At 38.8% G+C, this 25,094-nt stretch overlaps 1 protein-coding gene across 5 annotated transcripts in view; it reads right to left on the bottom strand.

Annotated features, from left to right (window-relative positions):
• Positions 1-25,094, bottom strand: part of ascc3 (activating signal cointegrator 1 complex subunit 3) — a 556,691-nt gene that overhangs the window by 452,937 nt on the left and 78,660 nt on the right. For all 5 annotated transcript variants that reach the window (XM_060849581.1, XM_060849604.1, XM_060849610.1 and 2 more), the window contains exons 9-10: positions 20,900-21,100; positions 20,406-20,546 (exon numbers count right to left, since the gene is read on the bottom strand). In XM_060849581.1, the coding sequence (XP_060705564.1) occupies positions 20,406-20,546; positions 20,900-21,100 (342 nt within the window). The remainder of the gene's footprint in view (positions 1-20,405; positions 20,547-20,899; positions 21,101-25,094) is intronic.

Raw genomic sequence — 25,094 nt, 5'->3', positions numbered from 1 at the left:
GACAGTTTTATCCGATTTCCTAAAATTCATCATGAGATTTGAGCTTAATAGTCTGCTGTGAACAATAATGCTGAATTCCAATGTTAAAAATCACACAACACCAGGTTAAAATCCAACAGGTTTATTTGGAGGCACTAGCTTTCAAAGCACTGCTTCATCAGGCGGACAAAGTTAAAAATCACACAACACCAGATTACAGTTCAACACCAGCTCCTCCAAATCATGATTACCATCGACACCACTAACTGCTGGCTCAAAGTGGAGAGGATCTCTAAGACGATCGCGCAGAAAACTATCTGATGAAGGAGCAGCCCTTTGAAAGCTAGTACTTTCAAACAAAACTGTTGGACTGTAACCTGGTGTCGAGTGATGATTTGTAACTTTGGATGTAGGTTTGCTCGCTGAACTGGAAGATTCATTTTCAATGTTTCGTCACCATGCTAGGGAACATCATCAGTGAGCCTCCAGAAGAAGTACTGGTGGTATAGCCTGCTTTTTATTTATGCTTAAGTTTCCTTGAGTTGGTGATGTCATTTCCCGTTCTTTTTCTCAGGGGGTGGTAAATGAGTCCAAGTCAATGTGTTTGTTGATAGAGTTCCCGTTGGAATGCCATGCCCTAGAAGCAATGACATCACCACAAGAAATGACATCACCAACCTAAGGAAACCTAAACACATAAATAAAAGCCGGCCATACCATTAGTGCTTTATCTGGAGGCTCACTGATGATGCTACCTGGTATAGTGACGAAACATCTGAAACCAAACCTTCCAGCTCAGCGAGCAAGCCTACATCTAGAACCTCAACCTGTGCTACAAATCTTCTCAAAACTCGCTAATTTTTAACTTTGTCCATCCCAGTCCAACACCAGCTCCTGCAAATCTGAATTCCAAAGGTCACTAAATTTATTTAAAACAGTTAAGTTATAAACTCAAAATTGCCTGAAAATATCATGAATAAGCAACTTCATTACTTGGTCCATTGAGGTAGGGAGAAGGATTTTAAAAGAAAGCAATGGAAGTGTAAGCTATGTAGACAGAATGTATGCATAACTAAATGCTCGTCAAGTAACTTCACATTTAAATTTATCAATTTTTGAATGATCTGTTGAAACTGGTTTTCATTGAATAGCATCAGATCAGCCCTAATTGATTGATAAATTTAAATTACTATCCCACAAATCTATTTCACTTCCCTACCAAACGATGCTATGCTATTAACCTTTACAAAGTTATGTTAACCTGTATTTTAGCCTCCTCCCCAGACACAATGATAATCATCATTCTGTCTTGATGAATTATCTATTTCTAAGATCCCACGGGGAAAAAGTAAACTAAAATAACAACATTTACTGAATTATTCATGATTTGACTGCTTTTGTGAATTTTTGCACATGACTAAGCTTATTAGCAACGGAGTTACTCAGAGCTCCTTTTGTTCAGCACATTCACATATTGCTTTCAAGAACTGCAGTCCTCTTTTCGGTCATGTGAAAAAGAAACCTCTTTTTGAGAACAATTTGCTTTATCATCTTCTCACAATAATTCAAAGAGTTCCTCTTTTTGTCTGTGTGGAGACGCTTTGTTTGTATCTGACACTTCACCCTCTAGTTCTTCTGCTTGTAGTTCACCTTTGTGGTTGGCCACACAATGTACACTGCAATGCATTACTGTAAAAGGATGAGCTAAACTGCTTCTGTCTTTAGGTAAGCTGTAAAATCAATAACACAAACCAATGGAGTTTATGGTTTTTCAGCATCTCTTCCTAAACAAGACTTCTTCTACAACAACAACAGAAATTACTGGAGAGACTCAACAGATCTCATGACATCTATGGGTAGAAAGCAGAGTTACGGTTTCGAGTCCGATTACTCTTCATCAGAACTGTTAGTATCTAGAAAAACGTAGTATTTATGCTGAAGCAGAAGTGGTGGTGTTGGGGGGGGGAATTGGTGGTGAGAACAGAGAAGGGGAGGAGAAAATTTGAATAAGTTATAATAAGACCCTTACAAACTTTTTCAAGCAAGGGTAAAGTAAGAGAGAGCTAGCAAGGAAGGGGGAAGACAGTGAGTAAATCAGGGAGAAGAGAGAGTGTGAGCAAGAACAGAGTGCACAAGGAAGCAAGGGGCAAAGAGTGAGTGTGGATGGGGAGAGAGAGAATGCACATGACTAAGTGAGGGGGCAAGGGAGTGAGCAAGGGAAAAAAAGAATGACAGCAAGATCACAAGAGAAAGATATACTTTGTGTTTGCAGACTCTGGATGTTTTTCTCTGCTGCCGCCCTGCAGCTCAGAAGGCTGTGATCAGGCACTCAGTGCCATTGAGAGTCTTGAATTGCCATAGTCTCACTGCTTACAAAGCAATAGTCACTCAGTACAAATAATATCTCCTACTAGATTTTCAAGCTGCAAATCTTTCCTGATATTTCAGTTGTAGCAGCTCTACTTCCATTTCAGTTCTTAGTCCTAAAAGAGGAAACTGCATAGTCTTTTATACGGCACTGAGAGGGACACTGTCCAACATCCAGGCAGCAATGATATCATAAAATACAGGTACCTAAACAAGGATCACACCAAGACAAAAAAATTTATATAGAGTCATAGAGATGTACAGAATGGAAGCAGGCCCTTCAGTCCAACTCGTCCATACTGACCAAATATCCCAACCCAATCTAGTCCCACCTACCAGCACCCGGCCCATATCCCTCCGTATTCATATACCCATCCAGATGCCTGATAAATGTTGTATCAGCCTTCACCACTCCCTCTGGCAGCTCATTCCATACATGCACCACCCTCTGTGTGAAAACATTGCCCCTTAGGCCTCTTTTATATCTTTCCCCTCTCACCCTAAACCTATGTTCTCTAGTTTTCGACTCCCCGACCCCAAGGAAAAGACTTGGTTTATTTTCCTATCCATGCCCCTCATGATTTTATAAACTTCTATAAGGTCACCTCTCAACCTCCAAGCTTATTATTAAAACTGCAGTTAGTTTACAAACAAATCCCACGTTACTTCAAGCATTACAAGGGTTTATGGTCACAGAAAAATTATTGAATATTCAACAAAATGTTTTAACTTACTTAGGCTTGTTCCTACATTAAGCATACCAGACAGAAATAGAAATTACTGTAAAACTCAGTAGGTCTGGCAGCATCTGTCAAAAGAAAACAGACTTAACATTTCGGGTCTAGTGACCCGTTGTTCAAATCAATTATAGCTAGGAAAAGGACGCTATACGTGTTGACGATGGGGTGGGAGGAAGGGGAGGAGTAAACGATCGCAGAAGATGTACTACCTGCCTGTTTACTTTTCACGTTTCACTATCCAAGGCCCCAGACACACATTCTACATGGAGCAGTGATTTACCTCCACTTTACTAAATCTAGTCTACTGAAATACTGCTCACAATGTGACCTCCTCTACACTGGGGAGCCACAAGGGTGCACTGGGCGAACACTCTGCAGAATACCTAGATTCTGTCCACAAAAATGAACCTGAGCTTCCAGTTGCCTGCTACTTCAACACACTACCCTGATCCCTGGTCTATCTCTCTATTTGGCTTGCTGCAGTGTTCCAGCGAAGCTCAGTGTAAGCTGGAAAAACAACAGCTCATTTTCTATTTGGGAACCATGTAGCCTTTGAGACTCAATATTGAATTTGATAATTTTAGGACCCGAGCACCTTCTCCCATGTCCTTACCTCAACCCCCCAAAACCAGGTCCTGTCATCACATGGGCTGCTACCATGAAGAGTCCATTGTCAGCCACTAATGATTCCCATCAGCAACTATTCACTCTCCAAGGGTGATCTTTACACATTTCTTTATTTGTCCAACTGCTCTCTCCTCAGGCTTCATCTCCACCTATCATTTACTCCTACTCCTATCCCACCCCATCTTCAGCATATATACCATACATTTCCTAGTTACAATCAGTTCAGAAGAAAGGTGACTGCATCTGAAACGATAACTCTGGTTTCTCTCGTTGTCAGACCTGCTAAGTTTTCCGCACAATTTCAATTTTTGTTTCTGATTACTTGCATTCCTTCAGGCCATTGTTATGACACACATTTCGTCAACATGAATTCACTGTAACGCGACTGAAATTGGAGATGCTGTTTCTATAACAGCAACATTTAAAACGTGTGTTGGCTGTAATGCAACTACAGCTCCAGCACGAAGCACTGTTTCTAAACTGTGATTTTTCTACTAAACACAGGTTGGACAAGATTACAACCATCACATTATAGAAGAACTGACTGTAGTTCTTTTTCTTTTTTTTGTGTTTTGGTTTTAAGCATACAGGACCTTCGTAAGACCTGCTGTACATGCTTGGGGTATGAAGTGCAGTTCCAGTGTCCCTATCTGAGGAAGAATGAGCTGACTATGGATGAAATGCAACAAGCTTTACCAAACTGATTCCTGGGATGGCAGGACGGACATATGAAGAGACTCTGGATCAATGAGGACAGTATTTGAGAGTTTGAAAGAATGAAGAGACATCTCAGAAGCATACAGGATTCTGACTGGACAAGACAGGTCACAGTTTAAGGATAAAGCAATCTGTTTAGGACTGAGCACTGGAGAAATGTGGCTGAGATCAAAATACTGAATGATTTCAAGAAGAAGTTAGATTATAGTTCTTAGAGTTAAAGGGATCAAAAAAGAGTATGCAGAGCAAGCAGGACCAGGATACTAAGATGGATGACAAGCCAGGATCATAGTGAAGAGTGCAACAGGCTCAAAGAGCCAAATGGCTTTCTCCAGCTCCTTTTTTTTAATGTTTGTAAGTGCATCTTAACCAGGTAAGCATGTCATTTTTGCCCAAAATACACAGAGGGCTTAAAATTCAATAACCTGGAACCTTGAAATTGAAGGTTATTGATTTTCAGTGCACAATCTTACAAGATGGTCAGCTAAATCAATATATTGCCCAGAGATATTTGCCTTATCTATGACAATCTCACTTTGGGACTATAATTTGTCCACTATTGATTTGGTACCACTGCCAGGCACAGCTGAGCTGGTTGATACCACCTGTGATGCTAAATTACAATCATCTTAAACAAGTGATTTATCCTTTGTGAAGTTTTATACAGCTGACTCCACGCTCTCATTATAGCGTTCAAAACTATTTTGTATATCCTAATGTTTTAATTTGCGTTACATATAAAAATAATTCCCAGATTTATCATAGTAAATAAATGTTTCCAGCTTTGATCCTCCGTTTATGTAGTCTCATCCTATTTTCTTGATTTAGTTGAAAATTATTTCATTTTACTCGAGCTGTTGTTTTAGACCAGAACAAACCCCCTCAAAACATATCAATGAGACAGTCTAGGCCCCAACTTTTACTTTATTTAAAGGCAAGTGTAAAGCACTGCATTCCACATGTAATTTGATTGTATAAAGCCTAATAGTTTGACCAAACACACTTTATTCATACATCATAGTTACAATACATAAAAATTGCACAAATTTGACTCTATCAAAATATTTAACAAAATAATACATCATTTATCAACTGTTCCAATACAACAGCATCCTATAAGCACACCTTTGGCAAAGGCAAATTCAGCATTATAGATTTCCCTCACTTGCAATCTTCTCCAGTCCAGGAGAAAGGTAAAACCAAAAGAATGAATCTAGGAATAGAGACAGAACAAGGTTTTTGCAGCAGCAGACAGCAAGCTTTCAACTCCAAAACTTCAACTGAATTAACTAAAATCCTGGGTCTGTGAGAGCCTGACTCCACCCACTCATGTTTCTTTTGTCTATTTTGAAAACAATTACCCAAGAACTATTTATTCTGCTTTCTGTGGAGCAGACATCTTGCCACCAGGTCGACAACACACCTCTTCAAGAGAAACAGGACAGAACAAATCCCTCTTAAAAAGATCATCTCATCACACTGTGCAGTTTAAGTCTTTAACATATCCTCACACCTGATCCATTTTACAGTTCAGCTCTCCCCATAATCTCCAATCTTTCTAAAATCATAAATCTTTGTGTGTTTTTGGTGACATTAATCTTCATTCATCATACTGCAGAATTTTAACCAGCAGCATTAGCATGTTGCACACGAGAGTGAAATAAACATATTTCACTTAAGTATTAAGGTAATAAGTAGTTGTTATAGGGTATGTGTATATAGCTCAGTAAAGAAATATTTGAAGAAAGGTAGATATAGGTATGGGGGAAAAAGCAGAATAATTAAGATTAATTTCAAAGTGTTCTAGCAAAGACTAGGCACAGAAATAACAGAATTTATTTACAGGTATGGGTACCACAGGCTAGGCCAGCACAGTGCAAAACATTTCTTTGGATGATCCCAGCTGATGTCATGACTAGCCAAGTCAGATACCAGATGAGAATCTGCTTTGACAGATCATGTTTTGAGTTGTTTTGGTTTTAATTCAGTGTCCTCTCACTGAAGCATAAACAGGCAATGCTGCAGATTTTGTTTTAGAAAAAAATGGAAGTTTATTGCAGAAGAACAAGTTAGACAAGTTGAGTAAGTGGGCAAATGAATAAGAGATAAAGTATAATGTGGACAAATGAGAGACTTGAGAATATGATGCTGAAAAAGCACAGCTGGTCAGGCAACAACCGAGGAGCAGGAGATTCGACATTGAGCATAAGCTCTTCATTCTCCTGCTCCTCGGATGCTGCCTGAACGGTTGTGTTTTTCTAGCGCCACACTCAACTCTGATCTCTAGCATCTGTAGCCCTCACTTTCTCCCTTAAATGTGAGATTACCCATTCTTAAAACAAGAAGTCAGGTCAGATTATCTGAACGGTTATTGTTTATAAAAGGGTCAGATGCAATGAGACCTGGGTGTTTTTGTACACCAGCCTCTGAAAGTAAAGATGCAGATATAGCAGGTGAGGTGAAGGTAAATACTATGTTGGCCTTCAGGGCAAGATGATCAGTGTACAGGAGCAGGGATGTCCTTTTGAAATTGTGCCTCACCAAGATTCTATGTTTCTAAAAAAAATTAGGATAAAATAAAATAATCCTCATAATGCAAGTTCAATGACCATTTTAAAAAAAAAGTAAAATGTAATTTCATCAATTCCAAACACTCAATAATAAACGGAAAAAGAAACAAAAAAAAACACACCACTGGTGTGGACCCAAAAACACCAACCACACATTACTTATTTTAACTAACATCCCAATAGGTTTAAGTCACTTGTGATTTAATGCATAGACTAGAACTGTGTAGCTTCTTCATGGAGCTATCCTACATCTGAGTTTAAACGTACTTAGCTTTAAGTAACTTTTTCAGAGTTTCTCTTTCCCAATTATCTGGTCTGTACTAACACCAACTTTCATTCTAAGGTAATGTGGTACACTATATATTTTTCCCTTCTCAGGAAAATTAGTCTACACAGTCATCCTATTCCAAAGAATTCATAGCACTGTTCCACTCAAAAGCAAAAGCAAACCTAACAATCTATGTTTTCTTTTCAGTTGAAAAAAACAAGTTTCAGAAGTCAGCATTAAAGCTTGAAGTCCCACTATTTACCATGGTGGGTCATAAAACAATCTAAATGAATAAAAAGTGCATTAGTATTGGACAAAGTGCACCCACACTTAAGCTAGCTTCAAAAACGCACGATTTCCTTATTTGGCTCTGTGTTACACATTGGTCTGCCCACATCATTTTGTAATCTTAAAGCTGTTAAATTAATTGAACTTATCATTCTAGTCCATATTTGCCTGTCCAATTGCATTAGCAAATAAGATTTATCAGCAAGCTTTTTTTTTAAAAACTGTCCTTGGTCTTTTTTAAAAAACGTCCCTTTTAGCATTATCACCACAAGACAAATATCTACTCCTGGACCTAGTGAATTTGGATCCAGGGGAGCTCCTATCTATTTGCATCAACCGCAGTTCAATCTCTGAGAGTGAATGTCCATTGTCACCTCAACCCCACCAAATGGTGCCCTTGAGTGGTCACTTGAGGTCCATAAGTGACCAAACCGTGAACTGTTAAGGGCTTCAGTCTACCTCTAATGGGTATAGCTGCAGGTGGACCTTCATCAGGAACTGTGGAGTTCAGCTATTTTGTCATTTGGACTAAGGTCAAGTGAGGTCAGGAGCTTGGCAGAACCCAGACATTAGTAAGTTTGCAAGTTCAGCTTAATAGTGTTGACAACCTCTTCCATCATCTTGCTGATGATCAAGATTAGATTGAGGGCCGTAACTGGCTGGACTGGATTTGCTGCAGAATTTCTAACCTCTGAACTGCTATTGCAGGCACAGTATTTGTATGATTGTTCAGTTCAATTTCTGGTCAATGGTAGCCCCTAAGGTACTGATAGTGAGAGATTCAGTGATGCTAACGCCACTGAAATTTGAGGGTTGATTAGATTCTTTGTTGGAGATGGCTGTTGCCTGGCACTGGTGCAGTATAAATGTTACTTACTATTTGTCAGCCCCAGTCTGAATACTGATCAAGTCTTGCTGCCTTTGGGCATGGATTGCTTCAATATCTGGTCATCGTGAATGGTGCTGAACATTGTTAAATTATCTACCTGCAGAGATTTCTTGGAGCTGAGATGACTGATCCCTAACAACCACAGCCATCTTCCTTTGATCCAGGTATGATGTCAAGGACAGTCACATTCACCTCACCTCTGGAATTCAGCTCTCTTGATCATGTTTGAAAGGTCAAGAGAATGAAGCAATGGAGTTGGGATTCAATGAAGTGGTCCTGGTAAAATCCAAACTGGGAGTATCAATAAGCAGGTTATTGATCAGTAGTGACACATAATGGCACTGTTAATGAGATCTTTCATCACCAATGAAGATCTAGATTAGGCTGATAACTGGCAGATTAGTTTTGTCCTGTTTTTTTCTATACAGGACTTACATGGGTAATTGTCAGGTGGATGCAAGTGTTGAAACTGTACTGGAACTGTTTGCCTTGGGTCACAACTGGTCCTACAGCACATGTTTTCAGCACTATTGTCAAGATGTTGTCAGAGCCATAACATTTGCTGTGGGGTCCAAGCCCCCAGCCATATATCTTGATGTCTTATGGACACGCACTTCGCGTTTCTAGCTGAAGACTGTTGAAAATGCTTCCGTCTTATCATTTGCATTGATGTGTTCGGGACCACTCAACTCTTCAGACAGTGAAACTGTAGGTGTCCATATGCAGCAAGTAACATTCACGTCACACAAGAGACAGCCAGTGGTATCTTCAACAAGATAAATCTAATAGTCAAGCATTGAATTCAATGGCATTTAATCATTGATACTCCTACTACCAAAATCCCACAGGCCAAAAACTGAACTGGACCAGCCATACAAATTCTGTGGCTGTAACACACCTCCAGACTTAAAGGAAATTGAGGCTTCTACAATATTAACAGAGGTTAAGACAAAGCAAAACAAAAATCTGTTTGAAAGCTATACATCTGATGATTTTATTCCAGAATAATTTGAACAAGTGTTTAAATGTATCAATAAACCACAAAAATAATCTTTTTGAACTGGAATTAATACACCAACATATACCATTCGATAAATAAGACAGAACCATTTTTCTCAGGTATCACCCAGTTTATTCATCACATTGTCAAACATAATTACACAGGTTTCTTTCAAACAACCTCTTGAAAGAGTACTTTTAGTAAGAAAACGGTCTTTACTTGTCATAAAAACCAACACAATGTCTTTAATGCTGGATAACTAGGTTCTAAAAAAGCATCGGACTACACAACCTACTGTACTTCAGTATGAAACTCAGTTGACAGAGACTATCACCATAACATTGTTAAATAACCCTTTTACCTTTGTTAGATTGTTGGTCTTGTTTTCACATGAAAGTGGCAGTGAGTGGAATTACATATTAAATTAAAACAAAGGATTGCATTGCTGGAAATCTGAAACAAAAAAGCAGAAATTGCTGGAGAAACTCAGGTCTGGCAGCATCTGCAGTGAAAAGGCAGATGTTTTGAATCTGTGACCCTTTCTCAGATGTAAATTTCAACACCTGCTAGTTATGGGTCAACAGTACAACCCTGATTTGCCTATAAGCAGACTATTTCCAGTTCTCAAGATGTTTTGAGAAAATTATATATTTAACTTTGACCAGAGAAAAAGTTCAATTTAGCAACATGATTTTTAAAATTTTGACTTCCCAATGACAGCAAGCTCTTTTTCATATCATATTTCTGCTGCGAAGCAAGCAACAGTGTTGAGAAAAACCAAGATTCAGACAAATTTTGCTGATATTACCAAAAACAGGAGTGCTGGCTTGAGGGAAAATAAATTCTATTGTCCATGCAGCATTTGCGTTAATTACTCTCATGTCAAGCATAGTATGCCTTCAATGCAGTGTGACACTCTCAAGCTGGTGATTTTTGTTACCCTGCTCATATTCTTGCCTTTATTACAGCTGTGAAGTAACTGGAAGCAGGTTATTACAGAAATCATTCAACAAGGGAAATAGTAAAAAGTCCAAAATATATTTCAAAAGAGCACTGCCAAAGCTCCATTGATAGTATCAGAATGTAACATAAGGATTACATTGCTGAGTGGCAGAAAAGGGCAACTGCTTGGGCCACTTTGCCAGATAAGCCGACAATAATTTGGTAGCTAATTTTACATAATATCTGACATTAAAAATAACTCTCATAGCACCATCTGCTGGTGCAACATGGACTACAGCAAACTCATTAATCCAGCAATAAGTTTATTGGAGATGAACAACAAGGTATGTCTAATTTTCTTTCAAGTTAGGTTCAGGTTTGAGAGATTCTTTGAACTAGCATTGGAAGCTACATAGAAAAGGTTCACTTGACTTGATTCCTGATATGAAGTGAATAGTATCAGAGGACTGGAACATAGCAAATGTTGTCTCCTTGTTCAAGAAGAGGAGTAGGGACAATCCTGGTAATTATAGACCAGTGAGCCTTACTTCAGTTGTGGGTGAAGTACTGGAAAGGATTATAAGAGATAGGATTTATAATCATCTAGAAAGGAATAATTTGATTCGGGATAGTCAACACTTATGAGAAGGGTAGGTTGTGCCTTGAGAAGGTGATCAACAGATAGAAGAGTGTAAAGTGGTTGATTTGGTGTATATGGATTTCAGTAAAGTGTTTGATAAAGTTCCCCACTGTAGGCTTCTGCAGAAAATACAGAGGCATGGGATTGAGGACGATTTAGCAGTTTGGATCAGAAACTGGTTAGCTGAAAGACGACAGAGGGTGGTGGTTGATGGGAAATGTTCATCCTGGAGTTCAGTTACTAGTGGTGTACTACAAGGATCTGTTTTTGGGGGCCAATGCTGATTGTAATTTTTATTAATGACCTGGATGAAAGCATAGAAGGATGGGTTAGTAAATTTGTGGATGACACTAAGGTTGGTGGAGTTGTGGACCATGCAGATACAGAGAGACATAGATAAGCTGTACAGCTGGACTGAGAGGTGGCAAATAGAGTTTAAAGCGGAAAAGTATGAGGTGATTCACTTTGAAAAGAGTAACGGGAATACAGAGTACTGGGCTAATGGTAAGATTCTTGGTAGTGCAGATGAGCAGAGAAATCTCAGTGTCCATGTGCATCGATCCCTGAAAGCTGCCACCCAGATTGATAGAGTTGTTAAGAAGGCATGTGGTGTGTTAGCTTTTATTAGTAGAGGGATCGAGTTTCGGAGACATGAGGTCATGTTGCAGCTGTACAAAACTCTGTGTGGCCGTACTTGCTGTATTGCGTAGAGTTCTGGTCACCACATTATAGGAATGGTGTGGAAGTATTGGAAAGGGTGTAGAGTAGGATCACCAGGATGTTGCCTGGTATGCAGAGAAGGTCTTATGTGGAAACACTGAGGGACTTGATGCTGTTTTCGTTGGAGAGGAAGAGGTTGAGAGGTGACTTAATTGAGACATACAAGATGATCAGAGGGTTAGATAGGGTGTCAGTGAGCCTTTTTCCATGGATGGTGAAGGCTAGCAAGAGGAGACACAGCTTTAAATTGAGGGTGATAGATATAGGACAGATGTCAGAGGCAGTTTTTTTTACTCAGAGTAGTAAGGGCATGGAACACCCTGCCTGCAACAGTAGTAGATTTGCCAACTTTAAAGGCATTTAAATGATCATTGGATAAACATATTGATGATAATGGAATAGTGTAGGTTAGATGGGCTTCAGGTGGCGCAACATCAAGGGCCGGAGGGCCTGTACTGCGCAGTAATGTTTTATGTTCTATGATTGACCAGGTTATTTATTTTTTTTATTTATTAGACTTACAGTGTGGAAACAGGCCCTTCGGCCCAACAAGTCCACACCGACCCGCCGAAGCGCAACCCACCCATACCCCTACATTTACCCCTTACCTACCACTACGGGCAATTTAGCATGGCCAATTCACCTGACCCGCACATCTTTGTGACTGTGGGAGGAAACCGGAGCACCCGGAGGAAACCCACGCAGACACGGGGAGAACGTGCAAACTCCACACAGTCAGTCGCCTGAGTCGGGAATTGAACCCGGGTCTACAGGCGCTGTGAGGCAGCAGTGCTAACCACTGGTGATAACCACAGGTTATCTACCTGTGTCCATTGGAGTTCAGAAGTAATGAGGGATAATCGTACTGAAACATAAAAGATCATATGATGGATGCTGTATTGATGTTTCCTCTTGTGGGAGAGATTAAAAATTGGGTATACAATTTAAAAGTCAGGCGCCTCCCATTTAAGATAGAAATTCAGAGAGTTTTCATATTAGTCTGTGGAAGTCTTTCCCTGACAGAATAGTAGAGGTAGGATCAGTGAATATTTTTAAGGCTTTGTCAGACACATTCAGGACTGACATAACAGTGAAAGGGTGCAGGGGATAGTCAGGAAGGTAAATTACACAATAGCGTTAGCCATGATCTTATTAAACAGCACAGCACACTCATAGGCCAAATGGCTTCTTCTTGCTCCTTATCACATACTTGTAAAGGGGGAGGGGGGAGGGGGGGACAGCGGAAGACACACAACACGGATGGCCAGTGCATGAAAACAGTCAACTGCACATCCAAATCACCCTAATATCACTGTGGATTCCCTAATATCACTGTGGATGTACCTACATGCCAAGGACTGGAACACTTCAAGACGGCATTCACCAATACAATTTCAAGGCAATTATGGATCAGCAATAGCAGATGGCTGTAACAGAAATGCTCACATACCTTGAACTAATGAAAACGTTGTATTTATGGCAGAGACACAACTGAGGTAAATACACTCTGCTCTGAAAAATGTATTGCTGTACCAACTGAAAACATTGGGATGTTCTACCTATTATAGCTTAAGTCCTGATATCTTTAGCTCTGTTCAAAACAGTAAACTTCCAACTTATGAGAATCAGTAACACTAAAATGCATTAACTGAATGAAAAAAATGGATAAAGCAACAAAAAAAAAGCTCTGTTCCTTGAGATAAGAACCTAATTTTCAAAAAACCTGAGGCACTGGTACCTCACAGGGTGGGCAGCTTTCTGCAAATCAGCAGGAGCATGATTAATCATAAAAATCATTGTGCAGAAAATGATGGAAGGATACATCCACAATTTTCAAAATACCTGGAGTACTTATGTGATATTTTGTATGTGCATTTTGTAGTCTTTTATACCAACAGCTAATCCTGAGCAGATCTGGCATAACTTCAGGCATAGTTTACAATTTCAATTTGGCAATTTCTTTCTTAATAAAAGAAATCACAGCAACTTTGTCATTTCAGGCAATGTTAAAAGTATATTGCGGCTCAGACTGATGTCTTATAGCTTACTGAAATATTTAAAACAGATTTTATTGTGCATTTGAACAAATCACAATATTTATACTGTGAACGTAAGAAATTTGCTACACTTTTACATCTTATTGAACCAAACTTATTTAAACTCAACTTTCATAATCACAGAATTTCAGAATTAATACAGTGCAGATTCAACCCAACAAATTTGCACCAACTCTGTATTAATTTTTGAATTTGTCCTACTTTATCCCCGAGAAGCAGCATATTGTTCCTTTTCAAATGAAAGCCTTTTAAATGCCTCGATTGAATCAAGGGAACCAGTGTTGTGTGAGAAAACCTTTTCTCCTATCTTTGGCCTCTTGTTCTTGATCAGATGACAAATGGGAACGGTTCCTCCCATCTACTCTGTCCAAAACACCATTACCTTTAATACCTCTGTCAGATCTCCACTCAGCCTTCTCTTCTTGGAAAGCAGTCCCGACTGCTCCAATCTATCTTCATAACTGAAGTTTCTCATCCCTGGAACCATTCTCATGAATCTTTTCTGCACTCTTCAAAAGCTTTAGATGTATCCTAAGGTGTGGTTTACAAATTACAGGCAACACACCTGTTGAGGTCAAACTCATGCCCAAAATAAATGTTTACTCTTGAACTCTTCGCCTCAACTAATGAAGTCTAGGAAACTATTTTTTTCTTAGCCATACACTCAATCTGTCCTGCCAGTTTGAATAACTTTTAAACATACATAGCCAGGTCTCCATGCTCTTCCACCCCACTTTTGTCCTTCTCACAATTCACATAACCTCCAAATTTTACATCATCCACAAACTTCAAAATTGGAGCCTGTCCAGCAATGTTAAGGTTATTGATATATCAGAAAAATCAAGACGCCCAACACTGAATTCAGAGAAACTCCACTACAAGCCTTCCTCCAATCTGAAGAAAATGCAACCACCATTTTGGTGTTACCTGTCACTCGGCCAATGTCATATCCACATTATGAACAGTCCTTTTACGCCACAAGCTACAATTTGCCTCACCAGTCTGTTACATGACATTGTATCAAATATGTTTTGGACATCTAAGTATATCACATCAACACCACTGCCCTCATCAATAGTCTTTGTCGCCTCTTCACAAATTGCAATGGTCCCTGGAACAAAACATGCCACCTTTCCTGGACACAAATTTCATCCACTTGACTTATCAATTTTGTCCCACATTACTGTTTAGAGAAGTTTTTCTATTTCCAAAGTTATACTGACTGACAGGAAATTAATCTGCTAGATGAAAGATAAGATTTTATACAGAAATACTAAAATTATTTCAAGGTCAAAAGTAATACTTATATACTTAACAATTCCCATAGTTCATTAATACAGTTCAGAACCTGTAACTAATCTTTCACAGAAATGACTTAAATACAAGTTATGTTAAGCCATGTGTTTTTTCTTTGTAAAACTAAGCCTACATGAGATCAATTTATGGGTTGTGGCAAGCAATTTGTAACAATGGTACTAGATAAGAAAACCTTACAGAAATCAAACAATGAAAAACATTACTGCCAGTAATTTACTACATAGACACATATATGGAAAGCAGAGTAGCATTAATCAGGCTGAAAGATGTGATGAGCTGTGGTGAGAGATCTGCTTTAGGGATTTAACTTTTTACAATTTACATAAATGATTAGATAAAGGGACGAAGGTATGGTAGCTAACTTTGCTGATAAGTTAAGATCGATAGGAAAGCAAGTTGTGAAAAGGACATTAGGTGGCCACAAAGATGCACTGATTGGATACTTCGCTATCCTAAGATCTGGCAAAATGAGCATAAAGTTAAAAAGTGTGAAATTATCAATTTTGGCAGGAGAAATTCAAAAAGAAATTATTTGAAATGGAGAGATTATACAGCTCTGAGATGCAGAGGGATCTGGTTTCTGGTTTCTCATTCATGAATCACAAGACAAGTATGCAGGGCAACAAATAATTACAAAAGCTAACAGAATGAAATTCTGTTTATAAGTGTAATTTAATACAAAAGGGAGATTATGCTTCAGTTACACAAGACATTATGTACAGCATTGGTCTATTTATTCAATGAAAATATAAATGCATTGGAGGCAGTTCAGAGAAGGGTAACTAGCCTAATATCGGGAATGACTGGATCAGCTTCAGAGGAAATGAGACAAAGTCAACCTGCATCTGCTGGAGTTTAGAACAGTAAAAGAAAAGTTGATTGAACATACAAGATCCTGAGGGCTAGTGACAGGGTTGATAAGGAAAGGATGTTTGCTCTTGCAGGAGATTCTGAAACAGTTTAAAAGTAAGAGGTCACCTGTTTAAAGACAGTGATGAAGAGAATTTTTGTTCTCAAAGGATTAGGAATCTTTGCAATTCCCTTCGATAGAAAGACAATAGAAACAGTTTTTGAATATTAAAACAGAAATGGATAGATTCTTGATAAGCAAAGGAATGAAACATTATCAGGTATAGGTAGAAATGCAGACCAGGCAGATCAGCCATGCTCTTGTAGAATACATAAGTAAACTCTAGTTGCCAAATGGTCACTTATGCTCTTAATTTGTATGTTTGCATATCTCTCAACTCACTTCCCATGCTCCCTCATTGCAATCTATTCTCCCTAGCCACCCTGCAACACATGATAACCAATGCCCTTCCACCCACCTGCAATTACCCTTCTATACTCCTTTTCTTTCCTTTATTCGTGTGGAATGTGGGCATTTTTGGCAAGGCCAGAATTTGTTGTTCATCTCAAGATGTCCTGTATTGAGTACAGAAGTTTGGAGGTCACGTTGTGGCTGTACAGGACATTGGTTATGCCACTGTTCGAATATTGCGTGCAATTCTGGTCTCCTTCCTATTGGAAAGATGTTGTGAAACTTGAAAGTGTTCAGAAAAGATTTACAAGGATGTTGCCAGGGTTGGAGGATTTGGACTCCTCCACCACAGGGAAAAGACCTTATCTATTTACCCTATCCATGCCCCTCATGATTTTGTAAACCTCTATAAAGGTCACCCTCAGCCTCCTACACTCCAGGGAAAACAGCCCTAGCCTTTGCAACCTCTCCCAATCGCTCAAATCCTTCAACCCTGGCAACATCCATTTAAATCTTTTCTGAACCCTTTCAAGTCTCAACATCTTTCCAAAAGGGAGGAGACCAGAATTGCATGCAATATTCCAAAAGTGGCCTAGCCAATGTCCTGTACAGCTGCAACATGACCTCCCAACTCCTGTACTCAATACTCTGATCAATAAAGGAAAGCATACCAAACGCCTTCTTCACTATCCTATCAATCTGCACCTCTACTTTCAAGGAACGATGAACCTGCACTCCAAGGTCTCTTTGTTCAGCAACACTCCCTAGTCCTTACCATTAAATGTATAACTCCTGCTAAGATTTATTTTCCCAAAATGCACCACCTCACATTTAACAAAATTAAACTCCAGGTACCACTCCTCAGCCCACTGGTTCATCTGATCCAGATCCTGTTGAATTCAGAGGTAACCCTCTTCTCTGTCCACGACACCTCCAATTTTGGTGCCATCTGCACTTACTAATCACATATCTTAAGCTCACATCGAAATTATTTATATCAATGACGAAAAGTAGTGGATCCAATACCGATCCTTGTAGCACTCCACTGGTCACAGGTCTCCAGTCTGAAAAACAACCCTCCACCACCACCCTCTATCTTCTACCTTGGAACCAGTTTTGTATCCAAATGACTAGTTCTCCTTGTGTTCCATGAGATCTAATCTTGCTCACCAGTCTCTCATGGGGAACCTTGTCGAACGCCTTACTCAAGTCCATATGGATTGTGTCTACTGCTCTGCCCTCATCAATCCTCTTTGTTGCTTCTTCAAAAAACTCAATCAATTTTGTGAAACATGATTTCCCACTCAAAGCCATAAAGCCATATTGACTATCCTTAATCAGTCCTTACCTTTCCAAATATATGTACATCCTGTCCCTCAGGATTCCATCCAACAGCCTGCCCACCACCAACATCAGGCTCACTGATTTATAGTTCCCTGGCATGTCCTTACCACTCTTAAATAGTGGCACCACGTTAGCCAAACTCCAGTCTTCCGGCACCTCATCGGTGACTATCGATGATACAAATATCTCAGCAAGAGGCCCAGCAATCACTTCTCTAGCTTCTCACAGAGTTCTAGTGTACACCTGATCAGGTCCTGGGGACTTATCCACTTTTATGCATTTCAAGACATCCAGCACTTCCTCCTATATAATTTGGACATTTTTCAAGATGTCACCATCTATTCCCCTACATTCTATATCTTCCATGTACATTTCTACAGTAAACACTGATGCAAAATACTCGTTTAATATCTCACCCATTTCCTGCAGCTCCACACAAAGGCCACGTAGCTGATCTTTGACAGGTCCTATTCTCTCCTTAGTTACCCTTTTGCCCTTAATGTATTTGAACCCTTTGGATTCTCCTTAACTCAATTTGCCAAAGTTATCTCACGTCCCCTTTTTGCCCTCCTGATTTCCCTCTTTAGTATACTCCTACTGCCTTTATACTCTAAGGATTCACTTGATCTATCCTGTCCATACCTGACATAAGCTTCCTCCTTTTTCTTAACCAAACCTTCAAGTTCTTTCATCATCCAGCATTTTCTATACCTACCAGCCTTTCCTTGTACCCTTACAGGAATTTACTGTCTCTGCCCTCTCATTATCTCATTTCTGAAGGCTTCCCATTTTCCAGCCATCCCTTTACCTACAAACATCTGTCCGCAACCAGCTTTTGAAAGTTCTTGCCTAATGTGCTTTTTCTTTGGAACTCTGGATTACTTATCCAGTGACATGCCCATGAAGCCACAGCCTATCCACTTGCCAACCCATGCCCCACCGACATCCTTTACCCTTAACTCACAACAGTCTATCATAGGCTGATCTCAGGAGTTATGTTCAAATGGAATAAAATGGGCTTCCGAATGTCAATTTATTAATTAACTATTTATAGTCAAAAACCTAGGAGCTATTATAAAAACAAGCACTAATATTCAGAAACCTAGTTCATAAACTTTACAATTAGATTAGATTACTTAGTGTGGAAACAGGCACTTCGGCCCAACAAGTCCACACCGACCCGCCAAAGCGAAACCCACCCATTCCCCTACATTTACCCCTTTTACCTAACACTACGGGCAATTTAGCATGGCCAATTCACCTGACCCGCACATCTTTGGACTGTGGGAGGAAATCGGAGCACCCGGAGGAAACCCACGCCGACACGGGGAGAATGTGCAAACTCCACACAGTCAGTCGCCTGAGTCGGGAATTGAACCTGGGTCTCTGGCGCTGTGAGGCAGCAGTGCTAACCACTGTGCCACCATGCTGCCCAAACTGAAAATAACATTTAATTCTAATAATCAATAGAAATAAATGTTTTAATAACATTTATTTCTCTTGATGTGATTCTTCTAATGTATTTCTCAGAGGTTTGGTTACAAAATCTAGGCTCAGACCTCGGAGGAGAATTCAAGATCATAGCCATGAAAAGTTTGAGACTGTTGAAAAGGCCACAAGACAAGAGGTGAAAAACAGGATAGAGATGAGGCTTTAAAGGATCTGTACATAAGGAGGTGAATTTTGTAGGAATGTGTTAATGCTGGATAGCCTACTGCAGAAGATCATGGACTTTCCTTTGTTGAGTGTAGTTAAAACTGAAATAGACAATGACTGGGAGATTAAATCAAAATGTTAAATAACAGACACCCCAGGATGATTGATAGATTCTGAAAATCAGTCATGCAGCACAAATCCTACAATGATAACTCTCAGGTGTATGTCAATGGAATGAAAAAGCAAACAGTTTTTTTTTGTTTTATCCCAGTTTTTTTCCCCAAAAGTTGAAGGCCAAGTCATTTAAATGCTTGACAGCTTCAATGAATGTGACATTCCCTTTAAAGTTTAACAATTTCAAATGAGTTTATCCACCTTTTTATGCACATTCATGAAAACCTTTAAACAATCCCACAGGGCACTTGCAATCTCACAAGAAACCCTGCCTTGCCCAAAGGTCACCTGACATCTCCCTAAGACATCCACAGGACTATCCAAAAATGTCCTATACCTCTGCAAGTAACTCCAGCAGCATCAGACCTTCTTCTGAAAAGTATAAAAGGTTGCAAAGTCATGTTTTAGACAACCCATAAATGAAAATGAGCTCAGTTTGAAGGCAACTGAACTTGAATGTGTGCAGTTGCCTCCATGACATACACATGGTACAACATGTTCCCTTTCAGCAATTGGTGAAATGGGTGGCTGCAAGATTTGGGAGTGAAATGTCTAGAATCAGGGCTGAAGCACTAGCGATCCTCCCTTTTTTTTTACAAATGTTAAGACTTTACTTGCAAAGTGAAACCGTCTAAAATTAACAGAACAATGTATTTGTCCTTTACTAGTTTGATTATAAGTATCATAGAAAACATACCAGATAAAAATAATGACATTGACAGAGAAATTAAACCTCTCAGAATAAAAAGCAGTTTTGAACAAAATGGATGGTTAGACTTGTAGTAAAATCAGTTTGCATTGCATATTACATCAAGGTAACATTTAGATGTTGTGGACCTTCAGGCATACCTGTGTCCTTAAAATTTCTCCTTTGGTTAACTGCATGTCACCGGTAAGTTCTTTCACCAGAATACCTAATGGCTCCAGACGCTTGCTAAAGTAATTTGTCATCTCAGCAGCTAAGGCCTTCATAGGAGCTACGTATACAATCTGCACATAAATAAAATGCTGTTAATAAATGCATAACAAATTGAAGTATTTGAAGCAGAAACTGTTATAAATGATACTTGATTGTCAAATAGGTTCAGTTCACTTAAGCTTAAAGCTTAAATGTGTAAAAAGTGATTATCCTTGTTAGCTCAAAATGTAACTGCTTTCAACATATTTATTTAGTGATAACCTTGAAAATTGCATCGTGTTCAAAACAAAGTCAGATTAGTGCATATATTTTATTAATATTAACAGTCAAATACCAAGATTGCGACACATTTGGTCAGGTTCGTCAACGTATCTATTACAGAAACAAATCATATTTGAAAAAGAAACACACGCTAAATCCATACCTTGAACTCATCCTTTCTGATCATTCCTTGTTGGATATGCTGGCGGATTTCATGCAGAACAGTAAGCATGGCAATGTTCGTTTTTCCAGCTCCAGTAGGTGCACAGATCAGCATATTCTCATTTGTGTTGTAAGCGGTCTCAAATACCAGTGACTGGATGCGATTCAGTTGCTTCATCCCTTTAAAAACCAATTGACCGATCTGAAAGGTCAATCATGAAAATTACAATAAAATAACCATAACTAAAGAGAAAAAAAATTTGAATTATTCCCATAATTCCCAGCATGATACTTTGACTATGTTGTTGACAAACACTTAACAAGTAGAAAATTGAAACAAATAAAGTTGCTCCCTTTAACATTTTGGAGGAATAGGGCCAATTTAAATAACACATACGAACTACAGCAAACTTTGTTTTAATTGGCACCTTAATCAAACAGCACTCTTGATAAACCGGCAAAAATTATATATCTCAAATACTACAATCTACTGTGACATCCTCTGTAAATGAAGTATAACAGTGATGATGTGTATTCCCCTGCATCACGTTTGGTCAGGGTTTACAGCAATTATGCGTATCTCTTGATTCTTCAGAATATTTGATCAATCAGCATACTCTTGGTCCCATAGGTGCCGGTTAATAACAACTTTGCTATACAACGTGAATTATGTTAAACAAATGGAGTTATTTTGGATACTATTTACCATTCATTACCAAAGAGCTATTATAGTTCTACATTAAATCTGTGTTTTATAAATAGCTCACGTTTCTTTCCCATTAGTTCCTTTATTGGTAATATTAATATATCTAACCAAATTGAACTGAGACATTATAATGACTTTTTTTAAAAATCAAGAGATCAATAACAAATAAGAAATATTATATTGGATATTTCTTTCGACACAGATGATATTAAAGAGAACTGAAAATCAGGAAAGAAAATATGACTAGATCGTGTCAGAAAATGAAGGGTGTGTTTATAGCACACATTGCTAATAGTGTAAGCAGACAGAAAGTGTAGGGTTTATGATAGGCAGCATGAGTTGCAAATTTCCAGTGCTTTATCGTTAGTAAGATCTCCCATTTGCCTTGCACTAAATGAACTGTTAGATTCATGAGATGCTCTGGCTATGTTCAGATAAGTATGCATGCAACTAAGTCAGGACAGTCCAACAGTATAGAACAAACAAGGAAAGGCTAATCCTTTCACAATCACAATCACATCAAAAGTCTGCATTGCAGGACGTGAAGGAATACTGCATAACAGGCATTTTTCATAGTGATGTGATGCCTGAATTTACAGCTACTTCTGTTCTGTGGTTATGGGTAGAAATCTGACAGGATAGATTGAAACAGCAAACTGTGGAAAGATTATTTGTGAGTAAGCAATATGTTCAAGGAGAGAAGTTTGAAGATATAGATGAAGCAGTAAGATTTCAGGAAACTCCTTTGAACAATATAGATGAAGAAAGCTGGATTGAAGAATCGGCAACTAAGGATACCAGATTTAGCAGCATTGACACCAGAAGCCAGTAAAATAATGTCAGGTGTCTAAAAGTGAGTAAAATTGCATTAATATAAAACAACTAGCTTCCTTGAATTCAAATTAAAATGACAACATAAAACAAACTATGCAAGAGGTGATTAATTTCAAGCTCAGTGCACAGAATGTAAAGTGCCAAACAAGATACATTCTTGGTTAGGATAATTAACAATATTAAAGATGTCAACTTGAACATAAATTAATAGTGAAGGAATGCATTGAAAGAGATCCTGATACCATTCTTTTGATCTTCATAGGTTGTTTCACTGCATTTCATAAATAATGCGGGTGACATACAATAGGTAATGTAATACAAAACACAATATGACAAATTTACTCAGCTTGCATCTACAAAATCTGGACTTCTCTCACTTTTAAATTTTCAATATGACAATTGAATAGGCATTTAAATCATACAATTAATTCAAGGCAGAAATATGAACCTGCCAAAAAAGATACCTTGCATATCAGATTTCATGGTTTTACATTTTCTTAAAGAATACCTGCTCGCGGAAAAAAAATCAAACTCCTATTCCTCAAACCTAAAAACTTTCACAATTACCTTTAACTATATCACTTAGAAAGCTAATCATTATTCATTTTGACAAGATTTTATCAGTGTCATAGAGTCATAGAGATGTACAGCACGGAAACAGACCCTTCGGTCCAACCCATCCATGCCGACCAGATATCCCAACCCAATTTAGTCCCACCTGCCTGCACCCGGCCCATATTCCTCCAAACCCTTCCCGTTCATATACCCAGCGAAATACCCTTTAAATGCTGCAATTGTACCAGCCTCCAACCACTTCCTCTGGCAGCTCATTTCATACCCATACCACCCTCTGCGTGGAGAAGTTGCCCCTTAGGTCTCTTTTATATCTTTCCCTTCTCACCCTAAACCTATACCCTCTAGTTCTAAACTCCCCCATCCCAGGGAAAAGACTTCGTGTATTTATACTATCCATGCCTCTCATGATTTTATAAACCTCTATAATGTTACCACTCAGCCTCCGACACTCCAGGAATAACAGCCCCAGCCTGTTCAGTCTATACCTATAGCTCAAACCCTCCAACCCTGGCAATATTATCCTTGTAAATTTTTTCTGAGCCCTTTCAAGTTTCATAGTATCATTCCGATAGGAAGGAGACCAGAATTGCACGCAATACTCCAACAGTGGTCTAACCAATGTCCTGTACAGCCGTAACATGACCTCCCAAACAATTCCTGTACTCAATACTCTAACCAATTAAGGAAAGCATACAAAATACCTTCTTCACTATTCTATCTACCTGAAATTCCACTTTCAAGGAGCTATGAACCTGCACTCCAAGGTCTCTTTGTTCAGCAACACTCCCTAGGACCTTACCATTATGTGTATAAGTCTTGCTTATAACGCAGCACCTCACATTTATCTGAATTAAACTCCATCTGCCACTTCTCAGCCCATTGGTCCATACTTCAATACTGGACAAAAATTTGTTCTGCACCAGAGACACCTGGATGACAAATACTTCACACCTACTTGATCTACAATGTCTTTCGATTAACTGACTCGAGATTGAGACAAGCAGTCAGAGAAACAGGCCATCCACTTCCCTGAGCCGTTCTGCTATCCAATTTAGATCATGGTTGCTATGGGAAATGCAGGGTTACAGGGATGGGGATGGGGGAGGGGTCTCTTCGGTGGATTGGTGTGGACCTCATGCGCTGAATGACCTGATTCCGCACTGTAGGGATTCAATGATTTGAACGTCACCTCTCACTTTTTCCACCCATGGCCCAAATATTTTCTCTTGTGGGACATGGGGCGCCTGTGGCTAGGCCAGTATTTATTGCCCAACCCTTGGGAGATGTTTAGCTGTAGTGTTAAAATGATGCTGCTTTAATCTTTATACCCCAACCAAAATAAAGTTTTTTTTCTAGATTTACCCAATTAAATCATTTTAAATGCCATGTTTGGATCACCTTGTAATCTGCTATACTTGAATTACAACTCCTTCTCATACAATATGCCCTCATCATTTACTCATTGTGTCATATAGGAACTAAATAGATGTAGATACATAATGTCAAAAATGCTCGCTATTCAGTCTTATAAATGAAACAATAAAAAAAATTTGCTCAAAAATTAATAGACAAAATTCTAATTAAACAACTTCAAATTGAGAGTTAACTGAAAATAAGAGCACATACAGTACAAAATTCTTGTAGTAGTAAGCAACCTAAAAAATTAATACAAGTCAGCTTAGAAATATTGTGTGTGAAATGTGTCACACAGTAATGTATTTCATTTATTTACTGCAAGTTCAAGAAAGCTAGAAAAAAAACCAAAAGAACTGTGTCTGTGGTAAGCAACTTGCATATCTATTTTCACTGCCAGAAAATACAAAAAAATGTCTTATGAGTTTTGTATAGAGCATGGTAATATATGATAACCTCAGCTTTACTGGTCTCTGGTAGAGAAAGATCCTGCAGAGTAGGCATGCACCTTAAATCATCCAGTATTGTACAATTTTAACGGTGTTGCTCTCTAAGCTATTTTAAACAAAAGCAGACCACATATATGATTAATCTACTTCATCCCTTGAGCACATTTCTTGCTGGCTGTAATGTAAAAACATTCTTGAAAGAGCAGGGAAATCCCTCA

Source organism: Hemiscyllium ocellatum, chromosome 3 (genome assembly GCF_020745735.1).
Source record: "Hemiscyllium ocellatum isolate sHemOce1 chromosome 3, sHemOce1.pat.X.cur, whole genome shotgun sequence".
NCBI classification, from domain to species: domain Eukaryota; kingdom Metazoa; phylum Chordata; class Chondrichthyes; order Orectolobiformes; family Hemiscylliidae; genus Hemiscyllium; species Hemiscyllium ocellatum.
Note: the sequence above shows the minus strand (reverse complement) of the source record. Positions and strands in the feature narration are given on the sequence as shown.